Here is a 15,780-nt window from a genome sequence, read left to right as displayed (position 1 = left end):
TGGCCAGGACTCTGTTCCATTTTTAACACTACAGTCATTTTCTGTATGGGGAGATTGGTGGTGGTGGTGGTGAGGGTGGGGGAGCTGGGGAGGTTTGCTAATGAGGAGGTGGGGGGGGGGGGGTTGGTAATCTGCTGCTCCTCCCCACATCAAAGAAACATGACGAGGAGAGGGGAATGAGACCCTGAGTTACCCCAGGAATTTTACCCTTCAGACTTCGAGACAGCCTTGTTCCACTTGATGGTTGGTATGAATCCTCATGAAAGGCCACACCCTTACTCAGATTAACATGACCAACCCAGAAAGGATTGAATACCTTCTGCCTGGTGGCAAAGTGGCCCCACTCAGAGACCAAGTTTACTTTTACGATTGATTTGGAAAGGCCCAGGGCCACTTCAAGTAGACAGCTTTGGAATTCACTACCCCCGACTACTTTGGGCGTTCTGTACATTCAAGTCAGATGTCAATAGATTTTTAGATATTAAGGGTATCGAGGGATCTGGGAACAGTGGAGGAAGGTGGATTTAATGTAAACAGTCAGCCCTGATCTTACTGAATAGCAGAGTAGGCTTATGCTCTTAAATGGAGTGGTTATGGATCAGCTTCATTGAGCTGCTCTTGCAGGTGCCACCCAAACCATGAAAGTGAACTTGGGACAAGATTTGCAGTCAACTACAAGAGGGTACAATAGGCTGCATGGAACGTCAAGCTCATCAATTCAGGGGCTGCAGAGTTGTTCCCAGCGTACCGAGATCACATAAAAACTGGGGAGAATGCCTCGGTATAACAGATGTAAGATATTCTATGTCATGGTTGGATGGAAAATAAAATAATGGGAATATGTCCACACTGGGACATTTAACAATCCAGACTGCAAGACATATCAGGTCACTGTTGGTTATACTCTCCACCACGTTTGAAATTAATGTATACATTGACATCTTCGTAACTAGGGAATAAATAAAAAATGTAATCCAACAGGCAATAGGAAATCCAAAATCATACAATGGATCGGGAACACACATCTGGTAACTCGAGGCTTTGCTATTGAATCTCACATTTCAGCTCCGAGGCTGAACTTTGGCTACCAGCACAAAATAATACAGATCGTGTCAATCGTGTCTGGGGCCGAGAATTTAAAAGATCCATTTCAGAAAAACTGTAGCACTGGCAGTAGCTTTGTCACTGTGTTGTAAAGCGAAGCTCGAGCACAGCATGGGGACAATGTGACCATCACTGAGATCTCACTGGGCCTGGTAACACCGCAAACTCCAGGACTATCTGCTACAACTTGCCACGGTTCGAGATTCTGTTTGGTTACAAAGTGCATTTTATATAAAAAAAAACGTGCATTTAAAAAAAAATCCTGAAAAATTCAGTGGCGAAAGTACCAAGCAACTGGAAGTGATTTAAAACAAAAACCCAGAATGTTCTTGGGAACAAGCTGGTATTTAAATGGAAACCAAATGTTTCTTGTTTAGTCTGTATTTCCTCAAACAATTTAATCTCAATGTGACTACTTTCCTTTTGGCAAAATCAAATCAAGTATTCCGTGCTGCAAAAAATACAAGAGGAAGTTCCGATCCCAAAGAATTTCATCTTGCTTAGTATACAGGGCCTTGGTGAGACCACACCTGGAGTATTGTGTGCAGCTTTGGTCTCCTTACCTAAGAAAGGATATACATTCCATGGAGGGAGTGCAGCGAAGGTTCACCAGACTGATTCCTGGGATGGCAGCATTGTCAAATGAGGAGAGATTGGGTCTACTAGGCCTGAATTCACTGGAATACAGAAGAATGAGGGGAGATCTCATTGAAACATATAAAATTCTGACAGGGATGGGCAGACTGGATGCAGGGACAATGTTTCCTCTGGCTGTTGGGGGGGGGGGGGGGTCTAGAACAAAAGGTCACAATCTCAGGATATAAGGTAGGCCATTTAAGACTGAGATGAGGAGAAACTTCTTCATTCAGAGGGTGGTGAACCTGTGGAATTCTCTACCACAGAGGCTGTGGAGGCCAAGCCACTGAATATATTTAAGAAGGAAATAGATTTCTGGACTCTGAAGGCATCAAGGGGTGTGGGGAGAGAGTGGGAGTTACGGCATTGAGATAGAGGATCAGCCATGATCATATTGAATGGCGGAGCAGGCTCGAAGGGCTGAAGGGTCTACTGCTGCTCCTAGTTTCCATGTTTCTATGTTAATACAGAAGCTAGAGGAATATCAGGATATGGAAATCGATCAGTTGAAATCTTTTTTTCTCACTCAATAGAAGCCAGCTACAGTCGAGCAAGATGTGAATCTTCGCAAATAGCCACTTAAGCCTCTCTTGGCAAAGGGTGTTTATATTTGCAACAATCAGACCGGAAATGAAACTCAACTATTTAAAATATGGCAGCTATTTCACTGTGGAAAGAAGTTATTTAACATTCAGTGGAGTGTCTGTCTGCCTGGAGCAGTTCAGGATGGTGCTGTGCATATATCTGGGGCCTTTTTAAAGTTGGGAGATTCTTTAAATCAAAGGGACGACAAAGATAAACTCATTCCAAACCAACAGTATTGATTGTCAAAGTCTGTATTAATCAGTACCTAAACCATATCGGTCTAAAGAATTGTCGATCACGTATTCCGCTCAAAACATTAGTGCCCGCCTACAATACAATCGAATCCTTTAAAATGCATACCAGTGATTAATTTGCCGAATACAGTTTATGCTTGCATTAGTGTTTCAGGAAAACGCATGGACAAAGAGAGGGACATTGAAATTCTAGAACTGAATTAGAGGTGCATTCTTTCAAACTCTCCTGTACAGGTCTAAACTTTACACAATATTGGTGGGGCTTTTTTTTATATATATATATATAGTGCGTACAAACTCATCTGAACTGTGGGCAGAACATACTATGCCCTCATCCTGGAATAAACTGAGGTTCATGGGGCAAGGAAGAGAAAACAACATGCACATTTCAGTTTTGGTAATCCTAAAATAGATTGAATTGCTGTATCGGCGTGGGTTTATTTTTTTTTAGGTTTAGGTATTCAGCGTCCTCGTAAATGTGTATTTTTTTTAAAGAATTCCGGTCAACAAGCCGAAATGCCATGTGATAACTGAAGCTGGAGGTGGTGAAAAGAGGCTTCTTCCCCTTGTGATCAATAAGCGTGAGACTCCTTGCGGCTTAATAGGCGAGTACGTGTGGCAGAACTGGTGGCACTTCTTATGACTTCCATCCATCTGTTAAGGGAAAAGTGGTGAATGAAGGTTAAAATGTGCATAACGAGCAACAACTTGCATTTGCATAGCGCAAGTTTAAAAAAAAACCCCAAGGCGCTTCACAGGAGCAATTATCAAGCAAAATTTGGCACTGAACTGGATCGGGCGATATCAGGGCCTGTGATCAAAGAGGTAGGCTTCGAGGAACGACTGAAACAAGGGGGTTGGGGTTTGGGGAGAGGCAGACAGAGGGAGACGGCTAGAGAGAGAAATTCCGAGCTTTGGAGCTGAGAAAACTGAAGGCTCAGCCGCCAATGGAGGAATGGAAGAAATCAGGGATGAGCAAAGAGGCCAGAACTGGAGGAGCACAGATATGTCGGAGGGCTTGTATAACACTGGAGGTGATTGAAGAGATAGGGAGGGACAAGGCCATGGAGGCCTTTGACAACAAGGATGAACAACTTTAATTGGAACGAGTGATGGAAATTCTTCGGCCAAAATAAGAAATTTAAATAGTATTGAATAGAAATGGCAACTCTGAAGGTTTTGTTCCAGTGAACCACTTTTGTGAGGCCAGGTGTGGAATGGAAAATCATTTATCACACGAGGCATTCCCATCTGGGATTCAAAACTAGGAGTCAAAACGCACATCTGGCTTCCCAAAATCTGGGGGAGATAGAGGCATGGAGGTAATGTCATTGGGCTGAAGCCCAGGCTAATCCTTTGGGCTCACGGATTCAAATCCCACCACAGCACTGGTGGAGTTTAAATTCAATTAATAAATCTGGAATAGATAGATACACTCTGTAATATTTGCAAAAACCGACGTGGTTCACTAATGTCCTTTAGGGAAGGAAATCTGCCAGCCTTGCCAGGTCTGGCCTACATGTGACTCCGGACCCACAACAATGTGGTTGAGTCTTAACTGCCCCCTGAAATGGCCTAGCAAGCCACTCAGTTCAAGGGCAGTTGGGGATGGGCAACAAGTCATGCACACACCTCAGGTAAGAACAAAAATGAAGCACCATAATGTTTCCAAACCTTATCTGATGTGCCACTTTCTCCTGCTTCAAAAATATATTCAGTACTAGGACCATGTTACTTACTGTAACAGCATCCAGAGATTATTCTTTTCAACGATGTACAAGAATTAGATAACTAATTAAAATTTAAGGCTATTAGCCCTCAATTTAATCATTGCTGCTTTTAAAATGAACATTTAATTCAAGCCTATTTTTCCTTTCCTCACATTTTTTCTCGCTCCTCCTATGAAGTAAACCCATCAATGAACTTCCCTCTCAGAGTAAGGGAGAGGGCTATTCACTGATAGTTCTACAGTGTGCAGCTCCACTCACAACTTCTACATAAGAACATAAGAAGCAGGAGCAGGAGCAGGCCATGAGCGCCCCCCCCCCGACCCTTCTCCACAATTCAATAAGATCATGGCTGATCTTCTGCTTCAGCTCCATTTTCCTGCACTATCCCCCCTATCACTCTCTGTCTTGAATATGCTCAGTGACTGACCATCCACAGCTCTCTGAGGTAGAAAGTTCCAAAGATTCACAACCCTCTGAGTGAAGAAATTTCTCCTCCTCTCAGTTCTAAATGGCCATGCCCTTATCCTGAGACCATGACCATTTTATGTTTTATGTTCTCCAGACAGGGGAAACAGCCTTACAGCATCTACCCTGTTGAGCTCTCTAAGAATTTTATATGTTTCATTGAGAGCGCCTTTCAATCTTCTAAACCTCAGAGAATATAAGTCCAGTCAATTCAATTTCTCCATGTTCCCACTTCACCCCACATAGCTACTGACCTAGTGATCCTTTGTTGCAGCTCCTCTAAAGCAAGAATATCCTTCCTTAGGTAAGGAGACCAAAACTTTATACAGTACTTCAGGCGTGTTCTCTCTAAAGTCTGATACAATTTCAGCAAGACTTCCTCACTCTTATACTCTAACCCCTTGCAATAAAGGCCAACATATTATTACCTTCCTAATTGTTTGCTAAACTTGCACATTAACTTTCTTTCATTCTTACACAAGAACACCCAAATTCCTCTGAATCCCTTTCATAATGGAGTAGCTTATGCCAGCCATCAGCATCCCAGGTTTGGGCTGACAAATTGAGGGTAATTCCATGCTAAATAAGTATTAACCATCCCCTACAAGAAAAAGCACCAAACACGTTCTCATCTTAATAGCATCACCATCACTGAGCCTCGCACCATTGGCATCTTGGAGGGAGTCATTTACTCAAAGCTTAACTGGAACCAGCTATATTAGCATTGTGGATGCCAGGGGCACAGCAGAGAGGTTGGGTAGCGATTATGGGTCACCATAAGTCAACAGTGTGGGATAATACTTAACCTGGATGGACGCAGTTGCAACAACACTCAAGAAGAACAACATCACCCAGGGACAAATCATGATGAACTGATGGACTCAATGTTCATCTTCCCCACCGGCAACTCAGCTGTGGCCATAATGTATCGTATCTACACTGAGGCTGCAACCTTCCAGCAAAGTTCTACCACCGAGAACGATAAGAGCGACAGTGCCAGGGGAACACTATCACCTTGACAACATCCTAACTCTGACATATGCTGCCACTTCATTTAGAAAGGAAACCAAATATTTTGAAATCAGTGTGTTGAAGAGCAGAAGCCAATAGAGGACAGGGAAATCGGCAAGTTGGACATGTTTGGCGACCTGTCAGTAAGTGAAGAGAGCATTCTAAAAAGTCAAATCCTAAAGTGCCAAAGCGAGGGTTCCAATTGGACAGATGTTTCTCTTTTGGAAGGCAACATCACAAGCTGACTCAAAATCCTGGAATTCCCAACTGAAATCCATCATGGGCTCTTTATCTTATTCATTTATGGGATGTGGGCGTCGCTGGCTAGGCCAGCATTTATTGCCCATCCCCAACTGCCCTTGAGAAGGTGGTGGTGAGCTGCCTTCTTGAACTGCTGCAGTCCATGTGGTGTAGGTACATCCACAGTGCTGTTAGGGAGGGAGTTCCAGGATTTTGACCCAGTGACAGTGAAGGAACGGTGATATATTTCCAAGTCAGGATGGTGTGTGGCTTGGAGGTGGTGTGTTCCCATGTGTCTGCTGCCCTTGTGCACCCCATCAGTGTAATAATGGCAGCAGCTCAGAAAAGTAACTCAGCAACTTCTCAGTGCAACTAGGAAAGGACATTAAAATTGGTTGTGGTAACAACCCTCACTATTCATGCATTACAGCAAAATGTGTCCCTTATTAGCATTAGTACCAGCAGCAGATACTTACCCTATTGTGGTGTCTTATATTGGAATCTTGGAGGAACAATTAGGGTGCTCTCAGCTAATTTTCCTCCTTGGTAAATAGCAACTGATGAGGAACATAGGGATATGCTAAATAGCCCTCTAGTCACCCATTTTTAAGAACTGCTGGCATCCCATTATTGTAACCCAGTGTTCCCAGTTTAGTTTTTATATGCACAGCACACCTAAGGGAAGTTAGATAAACACACAAGGGAAAAACGATTAGGGTATGCTGATAGGGTGAGATGAAGAGGGATGGGAGGGGGCTCATGTGGAGCATAAACACAGGTTGAGTGGTCAGTTTCTGTGCTGTACGTACTATGTAAATCCACACAAATGTACAAGAGCAATTCATTAAATGAACGGATTAGCTGGTGCCTTGCAATAAAATCAGCAGATAGTTCTGAGTTAGCGATTTAATCTACAGACATTCACACCGTGTACGTGATATAATGAGCTCACTTCAAAACCATTAGCAGGAATTCCTCACCTTTCGAACGTATATTCACTTTCAGCCCTGAAGAAATACACATGTGACTTGAACTGTAGCTTGAAGACATAGTCCTTGTGGATATTGTCAGACTCTGCAGGAATGGTGACGGAATAGCCCAGCAATGGCAAGCTAGCTAGCGGATGATTATCCTAAGGAAAGATCCACAGCGTAGTCAGAGGCAGCGCACAAAAATACTTTCCTCTGGGAACCAAACAAAACATCACCAAAGGCAACTTCCAGGATTTTGTTCGGAAGCACAGGGTCGGATTTTCCCGGGCTCGACCAGGTCCAAGTGGAGGCTGGCCCGAAAAAAAATGCCCACCGCATCGCAGGGCGGAAGTCCCACTTCCCTCTCCCCCCTCCCCGAATTTCCCGCCGGATGGCAAGGGGGGGAGCGCACCTACAATGGGGCCAATTATTCTTGTTGTGGGCTTATTAAAAACCCGTTTCCCGCAGTTTTCCCTGAGAGCCGTTGGGGTTAGCAGCTGTCGGAATCTGATCAGCTGAAGGGAGGGGAGGATCATGTCTGGGGCAAGTCATGGAGGCAGGAAGAGTTTTAAAAAAGCTAAGTAAAATGCTTTTAATAGGGTAAAGGGCTTAACCCTCTGAAGTTAAAGTTCAAGGGGTTGTCACACTCCGGGTTTTGTGTGGGTATTGGAGCAGTGGGCACAGCTGTTTGGACTTGAAACCAGATGTTACTTTTATATCAATTATATTAACTATATGCAGGTGGAGAGCATTGATTGGTTGTTACTTGAGCAGATATAAAGAGACACTGACACTGCGGTGTGGTTGAGATAGGAGATATATACTTGTCATGTTTGACTCTGTGAATAAATCTAAACATTGGCTCCAGTCTCATCCTTCACTGACTGGCTATCAGAAGTTTAATACCAGGAAGAGGGCTGGTGGAAATGAGTGCTGCACCTTCAGAAATCAAGGCCACTGGAGGTGAGGAGCATTAGCCTGCACAGGAAGAGCAGTGCGCTGGGCATCAGGAGGCCAGAGGAGAGGGGGAGGGTAGCCTGAAAGAGACTACTCTGAACACAGGGTCTACAGGCAGAGATAAAGAGACCTGTAGATGACAGAGATCCAGTGCCAAAGAGACTGCGACTCCCTAGACGGATGGTCATGGGCATCTGTGCCCTTGTCAGTGCAGACTTCCGCAGCATCTCATTGGTGGCTGCACATGGGCGCACCACCCAGGTGACAGATGCCCTCTTTACCAATGCTGGAAAATATATCAGGGTCAGAACTGATGGGGCATCGCAAGTTCAGAGGACTGGTACCTGGTGCAGTCTGGCAGTGCCCTGAAATACCTTCCTGAAAGGGTCTCGGTCATTGTGGTGGTCTGCTGTGCTCGCCACAACAGAGGGCAGTGGACCTTGAGGACAGTGAGGGGACAGCTCATTGGGAAAGGAGCAGGAGGTAAGACAGGAGGATGAATTGGTGGCAGTGGAGATGACACTGAATTGAGGGGTGCCCCTGCTGCATAACAAGGTGGTGTCCTCCTGTCACCCTTCAGGAAGAGGGCTTCCCTCTGCTCCCTCATGGTCCTCTGGCTCACCTCAGGCATCTCCCTTCCCTGTGGTGCAGTGACAAGCTTTGGCACAAACTCTCTCCCTCAGGGTGACCAGCTGCCTGAGTGATGGCTGCCCTGGGTGTCCGAAACCTGCCTCCATACTGTCGCCACCAGCTTTAATCAGACAGGAGACCCTTCTCCATACCAATTAAACACTCACCCCCAGGAAAATCCGAACTTCTGTTAGTTTCCAGGCAGGGGGAGGGAATTTCTAACACAAAATAAGACCCAGCTCCTGTTTCCTGTCTCCAAGGAGATAATCAGGCCAATGAAATCCAAAGTTTACATTTTGGAGGGAGAGAGGAAACTGTGGAGATATAGACCAAAGGAGAGAGAACAAGGAAAAGAAAGAGAGAAAAACAAACAACAAGATTGGGCAGGCAGAAAGCATTACAGATTACGAGACAATCAGAAAGACAATCACACAAAGAAGGACAATGTTTTTTATTCTTTTTGTCCATGAGATCCCGAATGGCCTTGACAAGGTGGACGTGGAAAGGGTGTTTCCTCTTGAGGGTGAGTCCAGAACTAGGGGGGCACTGTTTTAAAATTAGGGATCGCCCTTTTAGGACAGAGATGAGGAGAATTTTTTTTCTCTCAGAGGGTTGTGCGATTGTGGAACTCCCAGCCTCAGGAGGCGGTGGAGGTGGGGGTCATTGAATATTTTCGAGGCGGAGGTAGGTAGGCTCCTGTCAGGCAAGGGAATCAAAGGCTGTTGGAGTTAGATAGGAACTTGGAATTCAAAACACAAACAGGTCAGCCATGATCTTATTGAACAGCAGAGCTGGCTTGAGGGGCCAAATGGCCTACTTCTGCTCCCATTTCACGTGTTCATAGTTCCAATGTTCAAGTGAAAGCTTAAATCAGGTTCCCAATCATGCACAAAAAATGGTCATCAAATTGAGTTTCCTCATGAATTTTTATTGCTGTTAGATGTTTGAGTCTTTTTGGCTGAGACGTTAAACTGAAGCCCCATCTGCTCTCTCAGGTGGATGTCCCACGGCACCATTTCGAAGAAGAACAGGTGTCCTGGCCAATATTTATCCCTCAACCGACAGCACGAAAATAAATTAACTGGTCATTATCACAATGCTGTTTGTGGGAGCTTGCTGTGAGCAAATTGGCTGCTGCATTTCCTACATTAAAATGTTGGCTACACCTCAAAAATACTTCATTGGCTGTTGAGCACGTTGGGAAATCCTGAGTCATTTTTTCTTTCTGCGGAATGCTTTGTTCCACGGTGTTGATTTTATATTTTTTGCTTTGATGTTTTTTGAATAAACTTGCAGAATTTTGGCATGGATTTAATAATCCTCCACTTCACACTGACTCACGTACTCCACTGGTCATCATGCCACACACAGGTGGTACTGTTCTCCAGTCCCACATTAACCCTTGCTACGCTGACCATCCTTAGGGTACAGTCACAACTGATGTGACATCTCAGTTTACGTCAGATTTGTCGCAGGCACCTTTATTTGTGCATGACAGTGTCAGTGGAATGCAGAAGTTATTGAGGACGGCAACTCAAAACACCCAGCCTCTCGAGCCTGTTCCATCATTAAGTCAGATCATGGCCGACCAATAATCTTAACCCCACCTACCTGTCTTGGATACATCAGCCTTGATACCCTTAATCTTATCTTGGTTTTGAAATTTTCAACTGACCCACTAGCCTCAACAGGGGGAGAGATTTCCACTCCCCTTTGTGTGAAGAAGTGCTTCCTGACATCACCCCTGAATGGCCTGGCTGAATTTTAAGATTCTGCTCCCTTGTTCTGGACTCCTCCCACCCCCCCACCAGAGAAAATAGTTTCTCTCTATCGACCCTATCAAATCCTTTTATCATCTTCAACCCCTTAATTAGATCACACATTTATCTTCTATAGGATTAAGCCTCCTATAAGAAAATGGGGAAGTAACCTTTATCTGAAATCTTGGAAAAAAGAACCTCAATTTCAGAATTGGTGTTGATATAGGTGAATAAAACAGGAAGCTACAAGAAGTAATTTAAATGCCTTTTATACTTAGAGATTTCACTTTTATATAGCACATTTTGCCAGCTCAGGACATCCCACAGTGTGTTTATGGCCAATGATATAATTTTAATATTACAGTCACTGTTGTAAATAGGATGTCAAGACAATATCCTCGAACGCTGCACATTCAATCCTATGAATCAAACTTTAAAACTTAAAAACAAAAAAGGAGCAATCACATTGCTGGGAGTGTACTATAGGCCCCCAGACAGTCAGAGAGAAGTAGAAGAGCAGATATGTAGGCAAATTTCAGAGAAGTGTAAAAATAATAGGGTAGTAATAGTGGAGAATTCCAACTTCCCCAACAACATTAACTGGGTTAGTCATAGTGTGATAGATTTAGAGGGAGGGGAATTCTTAAAATGCATCCAGGAGAGTTTTCTAAGCCAGTACATAGAAGGTCTGGCAAGAGAGGGGGCGGTCCTGGACTTAATTTTAGGGAATGAAGCCGGGCAAGTGGTAGAGGTATCAGTGGGGGAGCATTTTGCAGATAGTGATCATAACTCCGTTAGCTTCAAGGTTGTTATGGAAAAGGGCAAGGACAGACCAGAAATCGGAGTTCTAAATAGGGGAAGGCCGATTTTAAGAAGATTAGATATGATTTGGCCAGAGTGGACTGGGAGTAGCTACTTTTAGGTAAATTTGTGTCAGAACAGTGGGACTCATTCAAGAAGGAAATAGGGAGAGTATAGGGCCAAAATATTCCAGTATAGATAAAGGGTGGGACCAACAAATCCAGGGAACCCTGGATGTCAAGGGATATACAGGATTGGATAAAGAGAAAAAGGGAGGCTTATGGCAGATACCGAGGGCTCAAAATAGCGGAAGCCCTAGAGGAATATAAAATGTGTAGGGGAGAACTTAAAAAGGAAATTAGGAGAGCAAAAAGTGGGCATGAAAAAACATTAGTAGGTAAAATAAAGGAAAATCCAAAATTATTTTACAAGTAAATTAAGAGTAAGAGGATAACTAGGGAAAGAATAGGGCCCATTAAGCACCATAGTGGTAATTTGTGTGTGGAGCTGGAAGACGTTGGTTGGGTTCTAAATGAATACTTTGTGTCAGTGTTCACAAGTGAGAGGGATGACGTGGGTATGGAAATCAGGCAGAAGAACTGAGGTATAATTTTTAAAATTAGAATAGAAAGGGAGGAGGTTCTAAGTGGTCTGGCAGGCTTAAAAGTAGATAAATGTCCAGGCCCGGATGAAATGTATTCCAGGCTGTTGAGTGAGGCAAGGGAGGAGATAGCAGGGGCGCTGGCAATAATTTTCAATACCTCTCTGACCGCAGGAGAGGTGCCAGAGGACTGGAGGACAGTCAATGTGGTACTGTTATTCAAGAAGGGAGGAAGGGATAAACCAGGGAACTACAGGCCAATCAGTCTAACCTCAGTGGTGGGGAAACTATTGGAAGCAATTCTGAGGGACAGAATTAATCTACACTTGGAGAGGCAGGGATTAATCAAGGATAGTTAGCATGGTTTTGTTAAAGGGAAGTAATGTCTGACCAATTTGATTGAATTTTTCAAAGAGGTGACCAGGTGTGCAGATGAGGGCAATGCATTTGACGTGGTCTACTTGGACTTCAGCAAGGCTTTTGATAAAGTCCCACATGGGAGGCTGATAATGAAGGTCCAAGGCAATCTGGCACATTGGATCCAAATTGGCTGAGTGGCAGGAAGCTGAGGGAGATGGTCGAGGGGTGTTTTTGTGACTGGATGCCTGTGTCCAGTGGGGTTCCACAGGGATCAGTGTTGGGTCCCTTGTTGTTTGCGGTATATGTAAACGATTTAGACTTGAATGTAGGAGGATTGATCAGTAAGTTCGCGGATGACACGAAGATTGGTGGGGTGGTAAATAGTGAGGAGGATAGCCTTAGATTACAGGAGGATATAGACTGGCTGGTCAGATGGGCTGATCTTGTGGCAAATGGAATTTAATCGGATAAGTGTGAGGTGATGCACTTGGGCAGAGGCACTGGAATACATGATGAATGGTAGGACCCTGGGAAGTACCGAGGATCAGGGGGGCCTTGGTGTACATGTCCACAAGTCCCTTAAGGTAGCCGGACAGGTAGATAAGGTGGTAAGGAAGGCATAAAGGATACTTGCCTTTATTAGCTGAGGCATAGAATATAAGAGCAGGGAGGTTATGCTGGAACTGTATAAAACGCTGGTTAGACCACAGCTAGAGTATCATGTGCAGTTCTGAAATCTGCATTATAGGAAAGATACGCTTGCACTAGAGAGAGTACAGAGGAGATTTACCAAGATGTTGCCTGGACTGGAGAGTTTTAGTTATGAGGAGAGATTGGATAGAATGGGGTTATTTTCCGTGGAGCATTGGAAATTGAAGGGGGACATGGCTGAGGTGTATAAAATTATGAGGGGCATAGGTAGGGTAGACAGGAGGGAACTTTTCCCCTTGATGGAGGGATCAATAACAAGGGGGCATAGATTTAAGGTAAGGGGCAGGAGGTTTAGAGGGGATGTGAGGAAGAATTTTTTCACCCAGAGGGTGGTGGGAATCTGGAACTCACTGCCTGAGAGGGTGGTAGAGGCAAAAACCCTCATAACGCTTAAGAATTATTTGTATGTGCACTTGCGATGCCATGGCGTACAGGGCTATGGGCCTAGTGCTGGAAAATGGGATTAGAATAGTTAGGTGCTTGTTTGACCAGAGCAGACTCAATGGGCCGAAGGGCCTTTTTCTGTGCTGTAGATCTCTGTGACTCTGTAACTCTATGAATACTTGTTTACTTAGCTGTGTGACTCACCTGGTGCGATTTGTAGAAAAAGAGGCAGAAATTGGTAAAAACCACCCAAAGTTTTTGCCAGCCATTGCTGTTTTTGAACTTTCTCAGCAGGTTTCCAGACAGCTGATTCTGAGATGGGAAGAAACCACAAATATTTAGTTGACATATAATGCTGCAAGGCGATCGCAAAAGAGATATTACAAACAGTGAAAAAAAAAGACCAAGAAGGTTAAAGTACAGCCTGCTAGTGATTTTGTTTAAGCAAAGGAAGACTTGCTCCCAAAGATGTTGGTCAAGGTTGCCAACTCTCCAGGATTGTCCTGGAGTCTCGAGGAATTGAAGATTAACCTAGGCCCAGCAGCCAGCAAACAGCATAGAGAACAATCACTGAAAGAATGGCTTAATTTTTTTCTAATTCCCTCTGAACACTTGCTTACTCAGGTATAATTATTTTGGAGACGGGAATGGGGAAAGGTTATCTGATTGGGCTGTGGGGGGAGGGGATGGGGGGCAGTTGGAGGGAGGCAATCTCCAGGAATGCATCCAAGAAGAGTTGGCAACCCTTAACGTCAATTGCTAGGCGATATATGAATTCAAGTCTCTGAAGACCTTGGGCGAACTGTGAGTGTTTCTTGAAGGGAAGACAGTAAAATGAGAATTCACCAAAATAAAAAAAGCTGAAGGAAGGCTTGTGATAAATAATTGTTCTCCAGTCCCAACTCATGCTAAGGAAATATTACTGGATGATCCTAAGCATGTGAAGAACATATTTATTTATTCATACTTTTGCCAATTGAAGGCATTCAACATTAGTGGCCAGCTCTCTGTTATTAAGAAGCTTCATTTTGATCTGGTACCCTTGCAAACATTCATGCTCTGTTACTGGAACTCCTTATTTGTTCCGAATGGCCACTGCCTTGTACTATTCCTGTGACACTACCTGCATGCTGCCACCCAATAATGCAGAAACTCTCCATATTCCGCAGAGGCCTTCATAGGGTTAGATCCCATTTAAACTGACTAGAACCTCACTTTAAAACCTTGAGGCTTCCACATTTACTAAGGCACTAAGGCACCTTTGACAGCACCTTCCAAACCCACCACCGGTATCATAGAGGAACAAGGGCAGCAGATACATGGGAACACCACCAGCTAGAAGTTCCCCTCCAAGCCACTCATCATCCTGACTTGGAAATATATCACAGTTCCTTCACTGTCGCTGGGTCAAAATCCTGGAACTCCCTCCCTAACAGCACTGTGGGTGTACCTACACCACCTGAACTGCAGCAGTTTAAGAAGGCAGCTCACCACCACCTTCTCAACGGCAATTAGAGATGGGCAATAAAATGATCTTGCCAGCAATGCCCACATCCCATGAATGAATAAAAAAAAGAATCATGATATGCAGTCTGTTCTCATTAAATTCACTTAGATTTAAAACGTCAGAGTTTCTGGCTCACTCTACTGGATTCAAGTTAAAGAAACTCAGCCATATTTTTTGATTGATGGTCAAGATTCCATTTGGCTTTCAAATGATACAGCTTGCAATTTTTCGCTTATGTTTTCAATTACTTTGTACCATGGCCGCAACTGTGAATTTGCCTTCACTTTTGGCCTAAAGATGTGACCTCTGGCTCTGACTTTCCAGACTACAACTGGATTATTAACGTTAGAGTATCCCAAATGGGGTGGCAATAGAGTTCTCCTCAGCATTTCTAGTCTGACTTTATCCAGTTAGGCAATGAAGAGTCTACTAACTTGCAGATTGGTGTGAGGAGATGGAATCCATGAATATCCCAAAAACCAACCAGGAAACCTAATTCTGATCAAAATCCAATGCTTTGCGTTGGAATATGTTATGTAGAATTTTACAGCACAGAAACAGGCCATTTGGCCCAACTGGTCTATGCTGGTGTTTATGGTCCTGATAAGCCCCCTCCCACCTACCTCGTCTCACTCTTTCTATTTTTTTAAATTCATTCAAGGTATGTGGGCTATGCTGGCTGGGCCAACATTTATTGCCCACCCCTAGTTGCCCTTGAGAAGCTGGTGGTGAGCTGCCTTCTTGAACCGCTGCAGTCCATGTGGTGTAGGTACACCCACAGTGCTGTTAGGGAGGGAGTCCCATGGTTTTGACCCAGCGACTGTTAAGGAACGGCGATATATTTCCGAGTCAGGATGGTGAGTGACTTGGAGGGGAACTTCCAGGTGGTGGTGTTCCCATCTATCTGCTGCCCTTGTCCTTCTAGATGGTAGTGGTCGTGGATTTGGAAGGTACTGTCTAAGGAGTCTTGGTGAATTCCTGCAGCGCACTTGTAGATGGTAGTGGTCGTGGGTTTGGAAGGTACTGTCTAAGGAGTCTTGGTGAATTCCTGCAGCGCATCTTGTAGATGGTAC

At 44.3% G+C, this 15,780-nt stretch overlaps 1 protein-coding gene across 4 annotated transcripts in view; it reads right to left on the bottom strand.

Annotated features, from left to right (window-relative positions):
• Positions 1 to 2,560: 2,560 nt before the first annotated feature.
• Positions 2,561 to 15,780, bottom strand: part of farp1 (FERM, RhoGEF (ARHGEF) and pleckstrin domain protein 1 (chondrocyte-derived)) — a 318,851-nt gene continuing 305,631 nt past the window's right edge. For 3 of the 4 annotated variants that reach the window (XM_041199861.1, XM_041199862.1, XM_041199860.1), the window contains exons 25-27: positions 13,405 to 13,512; positions 7,006 to 7,157; positions 2,561 to 3,233 (exon numbers count right to left, since the gene is read on the bottom strand). In XM_041199861.1, the coding sequence (XP_041055795.1) occupies positions 3,152 to 3,233; positions 7,006 to 7,157; positions 13,405 to 13,512 (342 nt within the window). In that variant the 3' untranslated portion in view covers positions 2,561 to 3,151. Of the gene's footprint in view, positions 3,234 to 7,005; positions 7,158 to 13,404; positions 13,513 to 15,780 lie in introns of those variants that run through there. The other variant, XM_041199863.1, reaches the window with a different exon arrangement.

This window comes from Carcharodon carcharias, chromosome 11 (genome assembly GCF_017639515.1).
Source record: "Carcharodon carcharias isolate sCarCar2 chromosome 11, sCarCar2.pri, whole genome shotgun sequence".
Classification (NCBI taxonomy): Eukaryota; Metazoa; Chordata; class Chondrichthyes; order Lamniformes; family Lamnidae; genus Carcharodon; species Carcharodon carcharias.
The sequence above is the reverse complement of the archived record's forward strand: the minus strand, read 5'-3'. Positions and strand labels throughout refer to the sequence as shown.